This window comes from Leptodactylus fuscus, chromosome 3, assembly GCF_031893055.1.
Source record: "Leptodactylus fuscus isolate aLepFus1 chromosome 3, aLepFus1.hap2, whole genome shotgun sequence".
Taxonomy (NCBI): Eukaryota; Metazoa; Chordata; class Amphibia; order Anura; family Leptodactylidae; genus Leptodactylus; species Leptodactylus fuscus.
The window spans coordinates 71,859,246-71,877,204 of record NC_134267.1 but is presented as its reverse complement, the minus strand read 5'-3'; the positions used below and the strand labels follow the sequence as shown (position 1 = coordinate 71,877,204).

General features: G+C 43.6%; 1 protein-coding gene across 1 annotated transcript in view; it reads right to left on the bottom strand.

The window, feature by feature from the left end:
- LOC142197476 (dihydroxyacetone phosphate acyltransferase-like) overlaps positions 1-17,757 on the bottom strand; it is a 77,776-nt gene extending 60,019 nt beyond the window's left edge. Inside the window, exons 1-4 of the mRNA XM_075267774.1 lie at positions 17,649-17,757; positions 7,931-8,122; positions 6,195-6,371; positions 533-662 (exon numbers count right to left, since the gene is read on the bottom strand). Coding sequence (XP_075123875.1) covers positions 533-662; positions 6,195-6,371; positions 7,931-8,122; positions 17,649-17,753 — 604 coding nt within the window. The 5' untranslated portion in view covers positions 17,754-17,757. The remainder of the gene's footprint in view (positions 1-532; positions 663-6,194; positions 6,372-7,930; positions 8,123-17,648) is intronic.
- Positions 17,758-17,959: the final 202 nt, after the last annotated feature.

Below are 17,959 nucleotides of genomic sequence, written 5' to 3'. Positions count from 1 at the left end.
TCATTTGCATACCGACAAAAAACGGAATTTTAACCGAACAGCGAAGAAGACATCTGAAGGTAGGAGAAGAATAGCCTTTCTTAAGGCTATTCCGACGTGTCAACTAGAAAAAAAAAATGGTAGAATCCCTAGATGGCCTAAGGATAAGCCATCAATCCTAGAAACCAGGTAACCCCTTTATTGCTAGGTTTTCCTATTTTTAAAAGCCAACCCAAATGCAGCTCTCATTAAGTAGATATATTATCTCAGTACCTCCTCAATTACCTATAATAATGTATATGGTCAGCCGCACTTCATTTAACATACAGATCGTTCACACTTTTATTCAAAATTCTTAGAAAAATGTTTCAATAATCTATTTTATTTTTTTCAATAATCTATTTAAAGCATGCAAATTAGAATATGGGGCTTGACTCACATAGGGGCTTTGCAAAAATAGGCAACAAGAAAAGTGACAAAACATATAATGTATGAATGTATACTTCAACTGATAATGTTGCTGAAAAATGATAAAATATACTGATGTAGTTACCTTCACCTGCAGCAATGACTGGAATGGCCAAGTTATATGTGAACATAATGTATGATATTACCAAGAAGTCAACATAGCTTTGATGATTTGGCATCAGCACAACTGGATACTCTTGAATAACTTTTGCCAACTGCAAATTAAAGATAAAAACAAGATAAAAACAAAATAAAATTAATTACTGTAGTACATTACACCCTACAATGTCATGATTTTGGAAGAAAAAGTGCTTCTAAAGGGGTTGTCCAGCAATGAGAGAGTTGAGTATTGAGTAAAGAAAAACTAAAAGGTAGTAGGATACGGGGGGAGGGGGGGAGACATGGGAGGGGCTAGTAATGGGCGGGATAGCCAAGGTAGGGAGACAGGGAGGGGGAGTGTAATGAAGTGAAAGAGAACTAGTGTAGAAGCTACAGAGGAAGCTGCACAGCAGGAAGCCAACACCATGCAAACAAATCTAGAAGATGATGTCAGCAACAACCAGAGACACCCAGAAATCACTCTAATCACTGCTAAAGGTATATGGTTGTACTTATTAACCCATAACTAGCGCTAACAGACCTTTTTCTTTTTTTTTATATATATAAAGAAAAGATGTTCTGCCCAGAAAACTCCTTTAACTCAGTAGCAGGAAGCGCAACCTTCCGCCTGGTTTTGTCCCACGCACATATCAGGAACATACACAAGAAGGCTAAGGGTATTTGCCATAATCCTAGCACTTCTTAGTCTTTTATAGTCTGATCACGTGAGATTCATCTAGACTCATGACATATAGTACAACACCACCAAAGTCCTTAATGCCATCTACTACATACACATCAGAGAAATCTCTACATGTCCTCTACCTGGACACTGACAATATGTTTGTTCCATTGTGCCTGGCAGCCTTAGTCTCCTTCCTCTCCTCCCGCTTTCTCAAACAAAATATGAGAAAACAGAGTTTATCATCTTCCTCCACCCGACCACCTCTCACACTTGGTGCCACACTTACCCCAGTCCCACAAGTCCCGTTGCCTTGGGGTAACCTTTCATTCTACATTCTATAGAGGAATAGAAGGCACTCCTAGTATGTTTGTATGAATTAGGGTCCCAACCCTTATTAAATCAGTATGTAACGTTGCAGACAATAGGATGATGTCATGCAAATGTGGTTTATTCACCAACAGTAGAGTACTTAAACAGAACAGTAATGTTTTGGTCACAATCCTGACCTTCGTCAGACTGTATGTAGCAATGCAAAGATGTGGAGAATTTGGAGAAGGTTCTCATATACAGAGGCAGAGCAGTCAGAAAAAGCGAAATTCTGCTATACTCAAAGTGCTGACAAAGTTCAGGATTGTGACCGTAACGTTAGGGGGCGTTCACACTAGCATCGGTGTCCGACAGCTAGTATCCGATGCTAATGTCCGCGCAAAACACCCCCCTTCCCCACAGCCTCCCAGCAAATGCTATCGCTCCCTCTCCAACCCAACCTAAACTCTGCTGAATACCCATTACACAGAGAACGAAGTTTAAAATGTTACAGCTGACATACAAGGACATCCACAACCTTTCTCCGTCAATACATCCCTAACTTAATCCTCCTCTGCCTTAGCCACACATAATTTCCTCCCAAGACCTACGACACTCTGGCCTTATCTGCTCTACACAAAACTGCCTCCAAAATTTTGTTGCATTTTTTTTGAGCCAAAGCCAGGAGTAGGTTGAGCAGAAAGTAGAAGTAGAAGAACAGTGCTATGAAAAAGTTTGGGCACCCCTATTAATCTTAATCATTTTTAGTTCTAAATATTTTGGTGTTTGCAACAGCCATTTCAGTTTGATATATCTAATAACTGATGGACACAGTAATATTTCAGGATTGAAATGAGGTTTATTGTACTAACAGAAAATGTGCGATATGTATTAAACCAAAATTTGACCGGTGTAAAAGTATGGGCACCTCAAGAGAAAAGTGACATTAATATTTAGCAGCTCCTCCTTTTGCCTCTAGTCGCTTCCTGTAGCTTTTAATCAGTTCCTGGATCCTGGATGAAGGTATTTTGGACCATTCCTCTTTACAAAACAATTCAAGTTCAGTTAAGTTTGATGGTCGCCGAGCATGGACAGCCCACTTCAAATCATCCCACAGATGTTCAATGATATTCAGGTCTGGGGACTGGGATGGCCATTCCAGAACATTGTAATTGTTCCTCTGCATGAATGCCTGAGTCGATTTGGAGCAGTGTTTTGGCGTAACTTCAACTTCATCACTGATTCTTGAACAATATTCTCAAGAATCTGCTGATACTCAGTGGAATCCATGCGACCCTCAACTTTAACAAGATTCCCAGTGCCGGCATTGGCCACACAGCCCCAAAGCATGATGGAACCTCCACCAAATTTTACAGTGGGTAGCAAGGGTTTTTCTTGGAATGCTGTTTTTTTTGGACGCCATGCATAACGCCTTTTTGTATGACCAAACAAATCAATCTTTGTTTCATCAGTCCACAGGACTTCTTCCAAAATGAAGCTGGCTTGTCCAAATGTGCTTTTTCACACCTCAGGCGACTCTGTTTGTGGCGTGCTTGCAGAAACGGCTTCTTTCTCATCACTCTCCCATACAGCTTCTCCTTGTGCAAAGTGCGCTGTATTGTTGACCGATGCACAGTGACACCATCTGCAGCAAGATGATGCTGCAGCTCTTTGGAGGAGGTCTGTGGATTGTCCTTGACTGTTCTCACCATTCTTCTCCTCTGCCTTTCTGATATTTTTCTTGGCCTGCCACTTCTGGGCTTAACAAGAACTGTCCCTGTGGTCTTCCATTTCCTTACTATGTTCCTCACAGTGGAAACTGACAGGTTAAATCTCTGAGACAACTTTTTGTATCCTTCCCCTGAACAACTATGTTGAGCAATCTTTGTTTTCAGATCATTTGAGAACAGGCTGTCCATGCTCGGTGACCATCAAACTTAACGGAACTTGAATTGTTTTGTAAAGAGGAATGGTCCAAAATACCTTCATACAGGATCCAGGAACTGGTTAAAAGCTACAGGAAGCGACTAGAGGCTGTTATCTTTGCAAAAGGAGGATCTACTAAATATTAATGTCACTTTTCTGTTGAGGTGCCCATACTTTTGCACTGGTCAAATTTTGGTTTAATGCATATTGCGCATTTTCTGTTAGTACAATAAACCTCATTTCTATTCTGAAATATTACTGTGTCCATCAGTTATTAGATATATCAAACTGAAATCGCTGCTGCAAACACCAAAATATTTAGAACTAAAAATGATTAAGATTAATAGGGGTGCCCAAACTTTTTCATAGGACTGTATTTCCCTTTCCTTTAGTAGCCATTCTTGGCTTTGGTTAACCCTGCTGTTCTGTTCGCATTTGCTATACACTTGTACTGTTCCCGGGTCAATATGACCCGACCTATTAATTCTTGATTTTTAGCTACTCTAATTGTTTTATTTGAATACTTTTTTCATTGAAATACTGTATGTGAACATCTTTGATCATAAACAAAAGAAAAATTTAAATTCAAACTTAATTATTTATTTTTTTTCCTAAAAAGGTTACACAGGCTTGTTGCAATTATCTTCGATTGTTGACATTCTGCACACAAATAATAAAGAAGCTTTACATTACTATTACTAAAACATGAAATTTAACTTTTTGAAAACAAATTTTATAAATCAACAAATGAAAAATCATAAAAACTTAAACCATTTTAGAAAGAAAAAAGAAAAAACTGAACATGTTCATGCGTTTTTACACTGAACACTATAAGACACATGTCCTTTACACAGATATTTTGAACATCCAGCACATGTCAGATTAGTCTTATTGTCACAGGAAGATGGACAGAAGCTACATCTCTTCCTTTTTTGCTGGTAGCTGTGCTGGTGGAGGCCGTGGATGTGGAGTCTCTTTCTTGAGCATGCTGGACACTTTTTACAATGGCTGCTGCTCCCTCACTTCTGGGGGTCACTTTTCTGCTCTCAATATATGGCCTCACCAGGGATTATCCCAATTCCTCAAGAAATAATCTTGTATTCAGCTTATTCCGGTTCCAATCGGGGTCGATTTCTCTCCATAAGACAAATGCATTGTATGCAGAAACGTCCAGTATGTTATAAAATAAAATCATTGGCCACCGATTGGTTTTGCGTTTGCATGTATATGTTGATATTACTTGGTCTAAAGTATCAACTGCTCCCTTTGTGGCATTATAATCCAAAATAATGTCAGGCTTTCTGTCTTCTCTATCACTTACGGCATTGTCATGGTGCATTGTGCTCATGAGAATTACCTGTTTGTACCTAGTTGATAGGATGTAAAAAAGTTGTCACATGTGACATTTTGTCCTTTTAGTCCATGAGTCAAATCTAGAACAACACGCATACCCAGATTTTTTTCAGGTCTTTCATCAGGGGCTTTTCCTGTATACACTTGAACATTTAGAGCATATGAACGTTTGCTGTCGCAAAGTGTCCAGATCTTGATGCCATATTTTGCTGGCTTACTTGGTATACATTGTCTGAATGGGCACCTACCTCGGAATGCCACCAGTTGCTCATCAACAGTTACATTTTCACCACGGTTATACAATTTTGGTAGAATCTCTACCCATTTATTCCAAACATTTCTAATAGGGGCTAGTTTATCTTTAGCTCTTCTTTCCATGCTATCTGTTTTAGAATCAAACCGCAGTACTCTCGAAATGTGATGAAACGTTTCAAGACACATTGTAGCTCTAAATATGTGGCGACCAGTTTCGCAATTCCACAAACTTTTACCCTTTGAATGATAGACAACCAGTCTCCTCTCTCACAAACAGACTAGATAATTACTTGCTTACTGATAAGAACAGTGAAACCACCACCATTTGGAGATGAAGTACACATAAAAAAACATAACTTTTGCAGTCAGAAATAATCAGAGACCTGTAGAACAGTATAAAATGCTATCGGGTCATATTGACCCGAACAGTACAAGTGTAACAATCAGCGTGTAGCAAAAAGTAAACAAAAAAAAACAAACAAAAACAAAAAAAAAAAAAAAAAAAAGAGCTCCACAAATGAGGAAAAGTCAAGGAACCACTAGTTTCAAATCCTCATTAAAAAAAATCTGCAGGGTCTCAAAAATCATTTCGGGTCATATTGACCCGAACAGAACAGCAGGGTTAAAAAAAAAAAATGTAGCAAAATCTGCAACAAAAAAGCTATGTTTCTGTAATGTGGAGCCTCAGCTTTAGTATTCAAATCTTCAGACATCAAAGAGCAAAATCGGGGGTAATATATGCCAAAGGGACACAAGTTATGCAACTACAACTACATAAGAAATTCAATACCTACAATGAAAAAGTAAAACTTTCTGAACAATTTCAAGTCACTATTATCTAAGGAGATGATCTACTCAAAGATCTTTGCTGATCAACAGTTTGAAGCGGTCGCAACACTCATAAACAACACTGCACAGCCACCATGTAACAGAGGGCGTACAATGTAAACAGTGAATACGTCACAACAATTGTACGACAGACGCAGACTCTTCAAAAAAGCTGATCAGCAGGGTTTCTAGGTGTTGGATCCCCATGATTCCTGAAGATAGGTCATTAATAAAAAGTTGGATTGCAAGGAACTTAATGTTTTCATGAGAGATCTTAATTTGGGGCATCACTTACCCTCTGTATGCCTTCCAGGTTGACAAACACTTTCTGGTAAAGCCTTTTGAAGATTTTACTCAAGCTGAGCGCAAACAGTCTGATAGCGCCCAGTTTTAAATTATGGCCCATTTCATCAAGAATCTGAGCAGCTTGTTTTTGGATGACATTTAATGGTTTACCAGACTCCACACTGATCTATTATCATTCAAGACATAAAAACAGAAATAATGTGAAGTAATGTTAATGTTTTTGAAGTGCACAGTGAACTATACTGAACTACTTAGTCAAACTAAAAACCAGTATCAAGCTAATGACAGTGTCTTGTAGGACAGTTTCTATATTTTCCAAAGATGCCTTCTTATTCTGCATTACAGACCCATTTTTATGAAAATCAGCAATTTATTCTTATGCAAATTAGCTGAAAGGGGATTTAGGCCAGGTCGTCATGTGGCGTAAATGTAGTCTTTTTTTACAGTTGCTAGCGAATCCCGCTCTACTTTTTCACGGATCACAGGCAGCACTCAACCCCAGTAGTGTGAACAGAGCCTAGCACTAATCAAAAAAGCAAAAATACCTGTGTGGTTTCAAGGTGTTGTTGCAGTCAAAACCAGGCTGTGGATCATTAAAGGGGAGAAAGTATATTGGACAGCCACTACTCATTATTCAACTGGTTGTTCTTGTTTTTGAAGTCAAAAAGAACCTGAGCAAATCCTGCTTAAGGTTTTTTACTTACTATTATTCAGATAATAAAGTGGAAAAGTCTTAGGCCAAACTGTCAGTGAACGGGGGCTATTCACATGACCGTTATCTTGACGGTCCATTGCCATTATTAGTCAAAATAACGGTCATGTCCTATTTTTGTCTCTTTTCACAGACACCTTCATACACTCAAATGTACGGGGGGGGGATATCTGTGAAAACGGGAGCCCTGCAGGTGCAAGACAGATGTGAAGATGCATGTTTTTCACAGCCGTTTTGCACCTCTTTTGTGTGAATCTATCCTTACCGCGCTGGAGACTCATCCTTACTATGAAAATTACTACCACAAAAATGTAAAACATATGTGCGATGTCAAACACATGGATTTCCACAGAACAATTAGGTAATAACAGTACCATGTAAAAACACAGATGAGTAACAGGATGGGCAAAGCCATTTTACTTATTACTTACCTTGTAGAGGACATGTGAGGTAAAATATCAGTTTATATGAGTAATTAACTTGGCCAGGGAACAGGGGGCAAATGAGGTTTCACACCAAGGAAGTGTTAAACTTCTAAAGTGTGAGGAAGGGAAAAAAGTAGAGAAAACGCAATACGCTTTTAGTGCTTTAGCCTACAGGTATAAAGCTTGTGGTTGCCAGCTCTCTACTCTTCCTGGCAGTCACAAGGTTACTTACTCTTTCTGCCATGTTCTGCCCCCTCCATGCTGCCATGTACGTTCCTTCTCCTTTCCCTCTGCAGCCCACAGAGTGAATACAGCTTTTGATGCTGTCCCCATCTGAGGTGTATTCTCTGCTTACCTGACCCATGTATTAACCCCCAGTTGTTACCTGATTACCATTTCATCCTTCCCGATACCTTTGTCTGGCTCATTTCTGACCATCAAGGCTTTTCTGTTCACTATAACTATTGGCACTATGCACAGACTTCACTCTGCTGACTCTCTTACTAAAAGCTTCACCTCTAGAAGAGAACACAGATTGGCAGTGATCTTTAAGTGGAAAAGATTTAACATCAGATTCAAGGTACCCACCTGTTTCATGATGTGCTGCAGATTGTCCGAATCGAGAACAATTGTTTTAAGAGCACTTGGTTTGCATGGTGTCAGATTTTTGTACATAACTGGTGTAAAATTCTTCATTGCATATCGAATATCACTCGCCTTGCGTCGCTCTTCCAGTATATCTTCAAACACCTCTCTTGTTTTGTCTGTTATTTCCTGCTCCTGAAATGAAGACGGAATATTGGATTAATAAATAACCAAAACAAAACAATAATAAATTTGTGAAAAAGTGATGGAACAGGAAAGCAGACAGAGATCCTACTTATATCTTGTCAGTCAAGCTCCGCCTCCATCATTTTCCTGTCGACTATAGCTCTGCATCAGGCAACAAAGAATAAAGCGTTTACTGATGGAGAAGACTGTTACCATTGCATCTGCCAATGGTCAGTGAGGCTACAGGCAATAGGCATTGTATGGAATGATTTTCCTAGACTTAAACACTTAAAGGGGTACTCCCACGTCGCATACTTACCCGTCTTCGTTCCTCTAAAATCTTCTGTCTTCCGGCTTTGTCTCGTCATTGGTGGGCGGGGTCACATATGCAAAGCCAAGCGGCGAGATGCCGCCGGCCCTGCGTGCGCGCTCATACACCAGTCTACCCTTCACAATGCAAATACAGACCCGACACCCTGCGGGTCTGTATTAGCATTGTGAAGGTTAGACTGGTGTATGATCTTGCACGCAGGGCCGGCGGCATCTCGCCGCTTGGCTTTGCATATGTGACCCCGGAGCGGAACAGCATCGCTTCTGCCGCTGCTGTCTTCATGCAGGGCAGAAGCATAGCGATGTGCCTGTGCCGGCGTCTAACAGTCCCCAGCATCCGCCTATTACAGCGGATGCCGGGGAGTTAGATGCTGGCACAGATGCCTGCAACATCGCTATGTGCCTGCCCTGCATGAAGACAGCAGCGGCAGAAGCGATGCTGTTATTCCGCTCCTCCGCCCCGGAATAGCAGCATCGCTTCTGCCGCTGCTTGCTTCATGCAGGGCAGGCACATAGCGATGTTGCTGGCTTCACCTGTCACCCAAAGGGTAAACTACCCTCCCCCCCCCTCCAGGCTCGCTCCCGTGCACTTAGCCCCTCCTCCCTCCCCCCTCAGAGCACGCTGACACATCACTTGACTCAGGAGCAGCTAGGTCAGGGCTGTGGCCACAAAAAAATGAATAAAGTGAGATAGTGGCCAAACAAAGCAGTTTTGCTGAAGCATTGTATTTAGGAAAAGTCTTACATTCACATTTACAAGCAGTATAGATAGGATCCTTGTGACGGGACAACCCCTTTAAAAAAGTAAAAATTCTGGTGCTGTGTGTTAATATTCATCTGTTTCATGTATAAGAAGAGATATCCAGTCGCTAGAAGTAGAGCAGTGAAAGGTAGAAGCAGTAGCATACCTTTCATGGAGGTAGTTTACATGACCGCTATGGGTCACATGGATGGGGGAGCCCAGCATCAAACTACTTTTGCTTTCTGAGGGTTGGGTTCACACCTGCGCCCAATTTCCGTTTTCAGGTTTCCGTCTTCTGTAAACAGAAGACGGAAACCCGGCAGACAGTGTCGGGCCGTGAGTGTTTTGTGCCCTCCGCAGTGAAACCGTTTTTTGTTTTTTTTTAACCAGACACAAAGTCCTGCATGTCCGACTTTGAGTCCAGTTAAATAAAAAAGGTTTCGCCGCAAAGAGCACAAAACTCTCACAGGCGCTCAAATGAATGGGTTTGAAAAATGACTGCAGGTTTCTGTCTCCTGTCCAGTTTCGGCCAGGAAACGGAAACCTGCAAAACGGAGACCAGGGCACAGATGTGAACCCGCCCTGACACAGGTAAAGGGAGCAGTTCATTACTCAGATTTTTCTACTTGTTTAATTGAAGTGTGAACTTAAAACAGGAAAAATTTACAAGTCAATATCACAACACAGTGTACATTAGTTGTCACTTATATGTTACATGTGGTTACATAAATCAAATAGTCACTATGTATTGTGCCATCTAGAAATAGGATGTGAAATTTCACAAAGCAAAAAAAAGGATTTACAACAGTTTTGACCCATTGCATATTAGTTTGCGGTCAGGGAGGATGGAAGGACTGGGAAAGACCAAGTAGATAGAGTGGGGATGGGGGGGGGATCTATAAAGTTCCTATTGCTTCGCTAAAGACTCTGAAGTATGGAAGTTAAAGAGGTATTCCCATCACTAAGATCCTGTCTAAACTGCTAGAAGACTTTTCCTACCTACGTTACTTTATAAGTGCTGCTTTGTTTACTTACCAGATTATTCCTCCACATTGTTAACAGATTGTTATCAAGGCTATTGTCACTTCCTACTCTCTGAAAGGGAAGGTGGCAGAGTTCTCCAGAGGGCTCCCTCTCGCACAGCCAGTTGTCTCCTGCTCTTTGCTCCACTCAGATAGCTGAGAGCTATGTTAGCTATCAGGTCAGTTCATTGCAGTTTGCTGATAACCTGAGAAGGGCTGGACTTGCTCACTGCCGGTTATCTCTGTATGTAATTGCAAGCAACTGTTCTGAGTTTTGTCTCTCCTTGCTTAAGCCCACCCACTAGCTTGCCAGAGAAAAAAAGGAAATGATAAGTGAGCTGCTGAATGAGTGAGATGGGAATACTCCTTTAAGGGAGCGTTCACACTACCGTCGGTTTCCGACAGGTAGTGTCCGCTCCTAGTGTCCGCTCAAAATCTGTCACGGACATTAGGAGCGGACACTAGCTGTGTCCGTGACACCTGTCATTTATTTCAATGGGCATCGGGTGCGTTCTTTTGCACTCCGTGCCCGTCCTTTCCTGTCCGCAAGTGAAGATGTCCGACTTCTCAAGCGGACAGAAAAACCCTGCAAGGACCTGTCTGACGTCATAGTCATATGACTCTCTAGTCTTGTTACTGGGTATGTGTGTCTGTGCTCACAAGGAGGTCCTTGAACATGTAGAAAAGTTGTATCCCTTTGCAGTGGAGGAACATGCAGAGATGTGAGATGCCTGGTGTACTGTGGGGATGTAAAAGATGTGGGGTTTATTGTGTAGTGTGGGTGAGATGTAGGGTGCATGGTGTGGAGGAGAGGACAAATCTGAGGGATAGATCTGGGGTGAATTGTGTAGTGGGGCTGAGAGATGTAGGTGCATGGTGTACTGTGGAGGGGGGTGCGAGATCTCAGGTGCATGGTATACTATAGGGTAATAGTTGTAGGGTGCATGTTGTAGTGTGGAGGTGGAGAGATGTGGGGTGCATTGTTTAATGTGGGGGGAGAGATATAGGGTGCAAAGTGTACTGTGGGGGGAAGATCGGGGGTGCATTGTGTAGTGGGGGTGAGAGATGTAGGGTGCATGGAGTACTGTGGTGGAGAGATCTTGGGTGCATGGTGTACTATGGGGTAAGAGTTGTCGGGTGTGTGTTTTAGTGTGGAGGTGGAGAGATGTGGGGTGCATTGTATAATGTGGGGTGTAGTGTGTACTGTGGGGGGAGACATGTGGTGTGCATGGTGTACTTATGGAGGAGAGATGTGGGGTGCATAGTAGAGGGGCACTTGTTGAGCTGGGGGGTGCTTGTGTGTGCTCTTTGCACTGAAGGTACATTCAGAAAGGGGGGGTTTGGCGATGCACAAGAGGCTCATGAAGAATGGAGGAATCTTTCATATCTGTGTTAGGTTTGCATGAGGGACACAAAGAAACTCTGGAATACACTGCAGTTTTTGCCGTGACATATGGGGAGCTGTGTGAAACTTGTTTGGAGTGTTCTGAGCTGTTGACTGCTTATTAAGACTATGGGGGCGCACTAGAAAGATATAGTATGCTTGTCTAGGGGTGCACAGAAAATATATGTCTATTGGTGAAATAACTGCTAGCAGTGAGGGATTGACTTACAGGGGCTATCTGCGACAAGTTATCCCCTCCCCCGTGGATATCTTGCAAGGGAGTCATAAGAATTTGAACTTTTCTCTGGAATTTGGACTGGTGAGACCCGGCTTCGCACGGGTATATTTAGTTTTTGTTTGCGTAGTGGCCCCATAATAATTATCCAATTTTGCACTGGTTTATTTTGTATATAGTTTGTGTGTATCCATAAGCGTCATGTGATCATGTGTATCTCATTTTGAATATCAGTAAAAAACCTGCGATCAGTTGTTATGGAGACCTGGAGTAAAGCACAGTGTTATTCACAGCCTTTAAAGGGGTTGTCCCGTCACAAGGATCCTATCTATAATGCTTGTAAATGTGAATGTAAGACTTTTCCTAAATACACTGCTTCAGCAAAACTGCTTTGTTTGGCCACTATCTCACTTTATTCATTTTTTTGTGGCCACAGCCCTGACCTAGCTGCTCCTGAGTCAAGTGATGTGTCTGCTGCTCTCAGGGGGGAGGGAGGAGGGGCTAATTGCATGGGAGCGAGCCTGGAGGGGGGGGGTAGTTTACCCTTTGGGGGACAGGTGAAGCCAGCAACATCGCTATGCTTCTGCCCTGCATGGAGCAAGCAGCGGCAGAAGCGATGCTGCTATTCCGGGGCGGGGGGGCGGAGGAGCGGAATAACATCATCGCTTCTGCCGCTGCTGGCTTCATGCAGGGCAGAAGCATAGCGATGTTGCAAGCATCTGTGCCGGCATCTAACTCCCCGGCATCCGCTGTAATAGGCGGATGCTGGGGACTGTTAGACGCCGGCACAGGCACATCGCTATGCTTCTGCCCTGCATGAAGACAGCAGCGGCAGAAGTGATGCTGTTCCGCTCCGGGGTCACATATGCAAAGCCAAGCGGCGAGATGCCGCCGGCCCTGCGTGCGCGCTCATACACCAGTCTAGCCTTCACAATGCTAATACAGACCCGCAGGGTGTCGGGTCTGTATTCGCATTGTGAAGGCTAGACTGGTGTATGAGCGCGCACGCAGGGCTGGCGGCATCTCGCCGCTTGGCTTTGCATATGTGACCCCGCCCACCAATGACGAGACAAAGCCGGAAGACAGAAGATTTTAGAGGAACAAAGACGGGTAAGTATGCGACGTGGGACAACCCCTTTAAGGCTGACATATAGTAGTGAAGAAAAATGGCTGGGTTGCTATGAAAACCTGGAATAAAACTCTAATATGTGGTACACTGTTAAGAGCCATGTTCTAATCCTCCGGCGTGTGGTACTGTGTGCACACGCACGTATCTATTGCACTGGCATGTGGTACTGTGTGGAGTGGTGCGCATCTATTCCTCTAGCGTGTGGTACTGTGTTCAGTGGCGTGTATCTAATCCTATGGCGTGTGGTACTGTGTGCAGTGGTGCGTAACCAATCCTCCAGCGTGTGGTATTGTGTGCAGTGGCGCATATCTAATCCTCTGGCGTGTGGATTTGTGTGAAGACGCGTGTATCTAATCCTCTGGCGCTTGGTACTGTGTGCATACGCGCGTATATAATCCTCCGGCTTGTGGTATTGTGTGCAGACATGCGTATTTAATCCTCCAGCATGTGGTACTGTGTGCTGACTTGTGTATCTAATCCTCCAGCGTGTAGTACTGTGTGCAGACGTGCGTATCTAATCCTCCGGCATTTGTAACTGTGTATAGACGCACATATCTAATCCTTCGGCGTGTGGAACTGTGTGCAGATGTGCGTATCTAATCCACTGGCATGTGGTACTGTGGGCTGACTTGTGTATCTAATCCTCCAGCGTGTAGTACTTTGTGCAGACACGTGTTTATAACCCTCCTTGTGTGGTATTGTGTGCAGTGGTGTGTATCTAACCCTCCGCCGTGTGGTATTGTGTGCAATGGCGCGTATCTAATCCTCCATTGTGTGGCATTGTGTGCAGACGTGCATATCAAATCCTCCGGCGTGTGGAACTGTGTATAGACATACGTATCTAATCCTCCAGCATGTGGAACTGTGTAAAGACGCACGTATCTAATCCTCTGGCGTGTGGCCTTCTGTGAAGACTCGCGTATCTAATCCTGTGGCATGTGTAACTGTGTGCATTGGCGCATATCCAATCCTCCGGCGTGTGGTATTGTGTGCAGTGGCGCGTATCTAATCCTGCGGTGTGTGGAACTGTGGGCAGTCTTGCGTATCTTATCCTCTGGGTTGTGGTATTGTGTTAAGACGTGCGTATCTAATCCTCCTGCATTTGGTACTGTGTGCAGATGTGCGTATCTAATCCTCTGGCATATGGTACTGTGTGAAGATGCGCGTATCTAATCCTCTGGTGTGTGATACTGTGTGCTGACCTGTGTATCTAATCCTTCAGCGTGTGGTACTTTGTGCTGACGCGCGTATCTAATCCCGTGCCATGTGGAACTGTGTGTAGATGTGTGTATCTAATCCTCCAGCGTGTAGTACTTTGTGAGGGCTCGTGTATCTAATCCTCCGGCATGTTGAATTGTGTGTAGATGTGCGTATCTAATCCTGTGGCATGTGTAACTGTGTGCATTAGCATGTATCTAATCCTGCGGCGTGTGTAAATGAGCGCATTGGTGTGTGTCCAATCCTCCAGCGTGTGGTATTGTGTAGAGTGGCGTGTATCTAATACTGTGGCATGTGGAACTGTGTGCAGACGTGCGTATCTAATCCTCTGGCGTGTGGTATTGTGTTAAGACGTGCATATCTAATCCGCCGGCTTGTGGTACTGTATGCTGACCTGCGTATCTAATCCTCCAGCATGTGGTACTTAGTGCAGACGCGCATATCTAATACTCTGGCATGTGGAACTGTGTGCAAACGCACATATCTAATCTTTAGCCATGTAGTACTTTGTGCAGACACGCGTATCTAATCCTCTGGCACGTGATACTGTGTGCTCACCTGTGTATCTAATCCTTCAGCGTGTGGTACTGTGTGCAGATGTGCGTATCTAATCCTTTGCCGTTGTGGAACTATGTGCAGACATGCATATCTAATCCTCTGGCATGTGATACTGTGCGCTGACCTGTGTATCTAATCCTTCAGCTTGTGGAACTGTGTGCAGACGCGCACATTTAATCCTCTGGCGTGTGGAACTGTGTGCAGATGCGTGTATCTTATCCTCTGACATCTGATACTGTGTGTTGTTCTGTGTATCTAATCCTCTGATGTGTGTATCTCAGATTGTATGTCAGTGTTGGATCGTACATGTGGAGTGACCGTGTGTTTTGCAGTTGGAATATGAGTGAAATACTTGCAGGTTTGTATTGGATAATGGGGGGTCAGGGTGATGGGAAAGCTGTATCTCCGGTACGTCCGAGTGAGTTGGATTCTCGTCTTAAACCTTCCCGGACTCCTGAAGTATCTGTATGCCAAATTTGGTGAAAATCGGTCCAGTCGTTTGGTTGCGTATAGAGGACAGACAGACAGATAGACAAAAATTCATTTTTATAATATCTATAGATATATAGATATATATATATCTATCTATCACTGGTGAGGACCTGGTCCTTCTGGAGTAGGGGATTTAGCCATTTTACTGTGAGCTGGCTATATACTACTTCAGTTCTGGACCCAACCACTAGGGGGGAAAAAGGTCCTGACTAGATATAAGCGAACACTGTTCGATCGAATATCATGCCGTTCGAGGTATTCGATTCCAATCGAATACCACGAGGCAAACGCACTAAAACTTCATATCCCCTCCCACCTTCCCTGGCACTTTTTTTGCACCAATAACTGCGCAGAGGAGGTGGGACAGGAACTACAACAACGGAGGCATCGAGAAAAAAACAGGAATAAGTAATTGCCTGGCTAAATCAGGTGACCTCCAATTTATACGAATGGTGGATTTAACATTCGGTTAATTTGAGACTGTGAACTATGTGACTGTGAGACAGGGACAGATGTTAAGGCAGGGTTAGCTAGGGATTACCTTTATTTAGGGGGGAATGTTACTCACCCAGCTCTTTGGGGCTCTATCTGGTCGGGATCCCTGTCAGCTTGCGATATGCGCGAGCTGACTTTTTCCCATAGGAATGCATTGACCAGTGTTGATTGGCCGAATGCCATACAGAGTACAGCATTCGGCCAATCAACGCTGGTTCTGCCCGAGGCTCGTCTGTGAGGAGGCGGAGTCTAAGATAGGACCAGAATGGAGACTGCTGTAGACCGATCTTAGACTCCACCTCCTCCGGCAGAATCAGCGTTGATTGGCCGAATGCTGTACTCTGTATGGCATTCGGCCAATCAATGCTGGTCAATGCTTGTTGGTTGATGGGTGTACCCCACACATCTTGAGAACCAGGATGTTTTGAACCCCACATACTATCTTAGGTAGGACAATATCTGAAGTGTTATTGATTGAGGAATCTTTGGCCAAATTATATAAGATTGTAGAATGTGGGGAGAAAGTAGGGTGGCATTAGTTATTATGTCGGCAAACCGAACTAAAGAGAGTATTGAATTGTTCCTGAACGATCAAACTTACTGTGGTATGATCTGACCACAATAGCTGACTGATCCGAGAGGCTTTTAACTTTTCAATAAGTAAATAATTGATTCAACTATATACCTCATGAAGATCAGAAAAGAAAGTGTCCAATCCGTCAAACATCAAAGATTATTTGTAAGAAAAAGACTGGCAATATGGGAAGGTTTAAGGCTGACTTTAGATTTTCTGCTGAGACAAAAAATTGAAATAACGCCCCACCAAAAATATTTATTAGTGTTTACCACTAACATGAAGTAAGGATGTCACGAAAAAATCTCAAAATTACTTTTGTAAGTTAAAGCCATTTAAAGTGACACGTCAGTTTTGCAAAAGAGTTTTGTGTCCTTAAGACACTTTTGAGCTGGGTCCTTAAGGGGTTAAACAGCACATCAGGCACCAAAAGTACCTGCGCATGTTGCTTGGAAATGGTGCAGGCTAGATGCCACACATAAAAAAGTTCACCTTTCCCAGGCCTCTTCTTTTTCTTGTATTTACAGATCCCACTTGACATCGCTTGAATAAATCCCATTTGTGTCAGGTGAGCACTCAAGCAAATGGCGGTGACCTCTGCCCAAATGGCGGTGACCTCTGCCCAATTTGCACATCACTGCTGAGTCCAGTTAGTCATGTGTCATTTGTGCAGAAGCCTGGGCCGCAGGAGTCCCCGGACACACACAGGACGTCATCCGCCAGCGTCATCCAGGATATATAAAGTAAAGGAGCAGCTATTTCTGGAAATGGAAGAACTCCGCAATACCCCAATAACTCCAGGAATGTGGTCACCATGCGGTGCTTGTATGCAAAGTTAGGGTGCTTCCATAATTTTTCATTCTGGTTTCTAATGCAGGTTTTGAAGTCAAACTTACATGAGGCTCACAATAGAGAGAACATCAGACAGATATTACTTCTCTTTTTTTGAACCCATTTCTGGTTTTTGTGATCCCGAATTAGATTTGGATGCAAGGACCTGTATATTGAGTGAGGAGAAGCGACAGTCATACACATCAATGTATAATAAACCCCAGAGATCTGTGCACTTAGCAACCTGCCTGCTGTAAGAACACAAACAACATGAATAACATCAGCAGATGAAAAGCTGCTAAGTAAATTCCCATGGACAGACTGCAGTGCTGAAAGGCTTGGACTCTGCCAAGTGCACAGCTCATAGTCCACTGACAAATCAATGTCCATACAAAACAAGCAGAGTGAGCAGGTGCAGGCTCTGCTGCCCGAGGAGCTGCGCATTTACAACGCCTCGAGTCCCTGCCACACAACAATGTATAGAACTTACTGCCACAGGACACTATGGTGTGAATAATAACTTACTAAGAACTTCTCCATGTCCTGTCCCGCCATCACCGCACCAATGTCTGCTGCGTCTCCTTCTATACTGCCGACTTTCCACAGAATGCAGGGAGAACGAGCGAGCATCACACGGGAGAACGAGCGAGCATCACACGGGAGAACGAGCGAGCATCACACGGTAGAACGAGCGAGCATCACACGGGAGAACGAGCGAGCATCACACGGGAGAACGAGCGAGCATCACACGGGAGAACGAGCGAGCATTACACGGGCACCCGCCGGGATGGCATCTCCTGACAGGCTACAACTTGCGCGCTATCTGCCTGTATAAT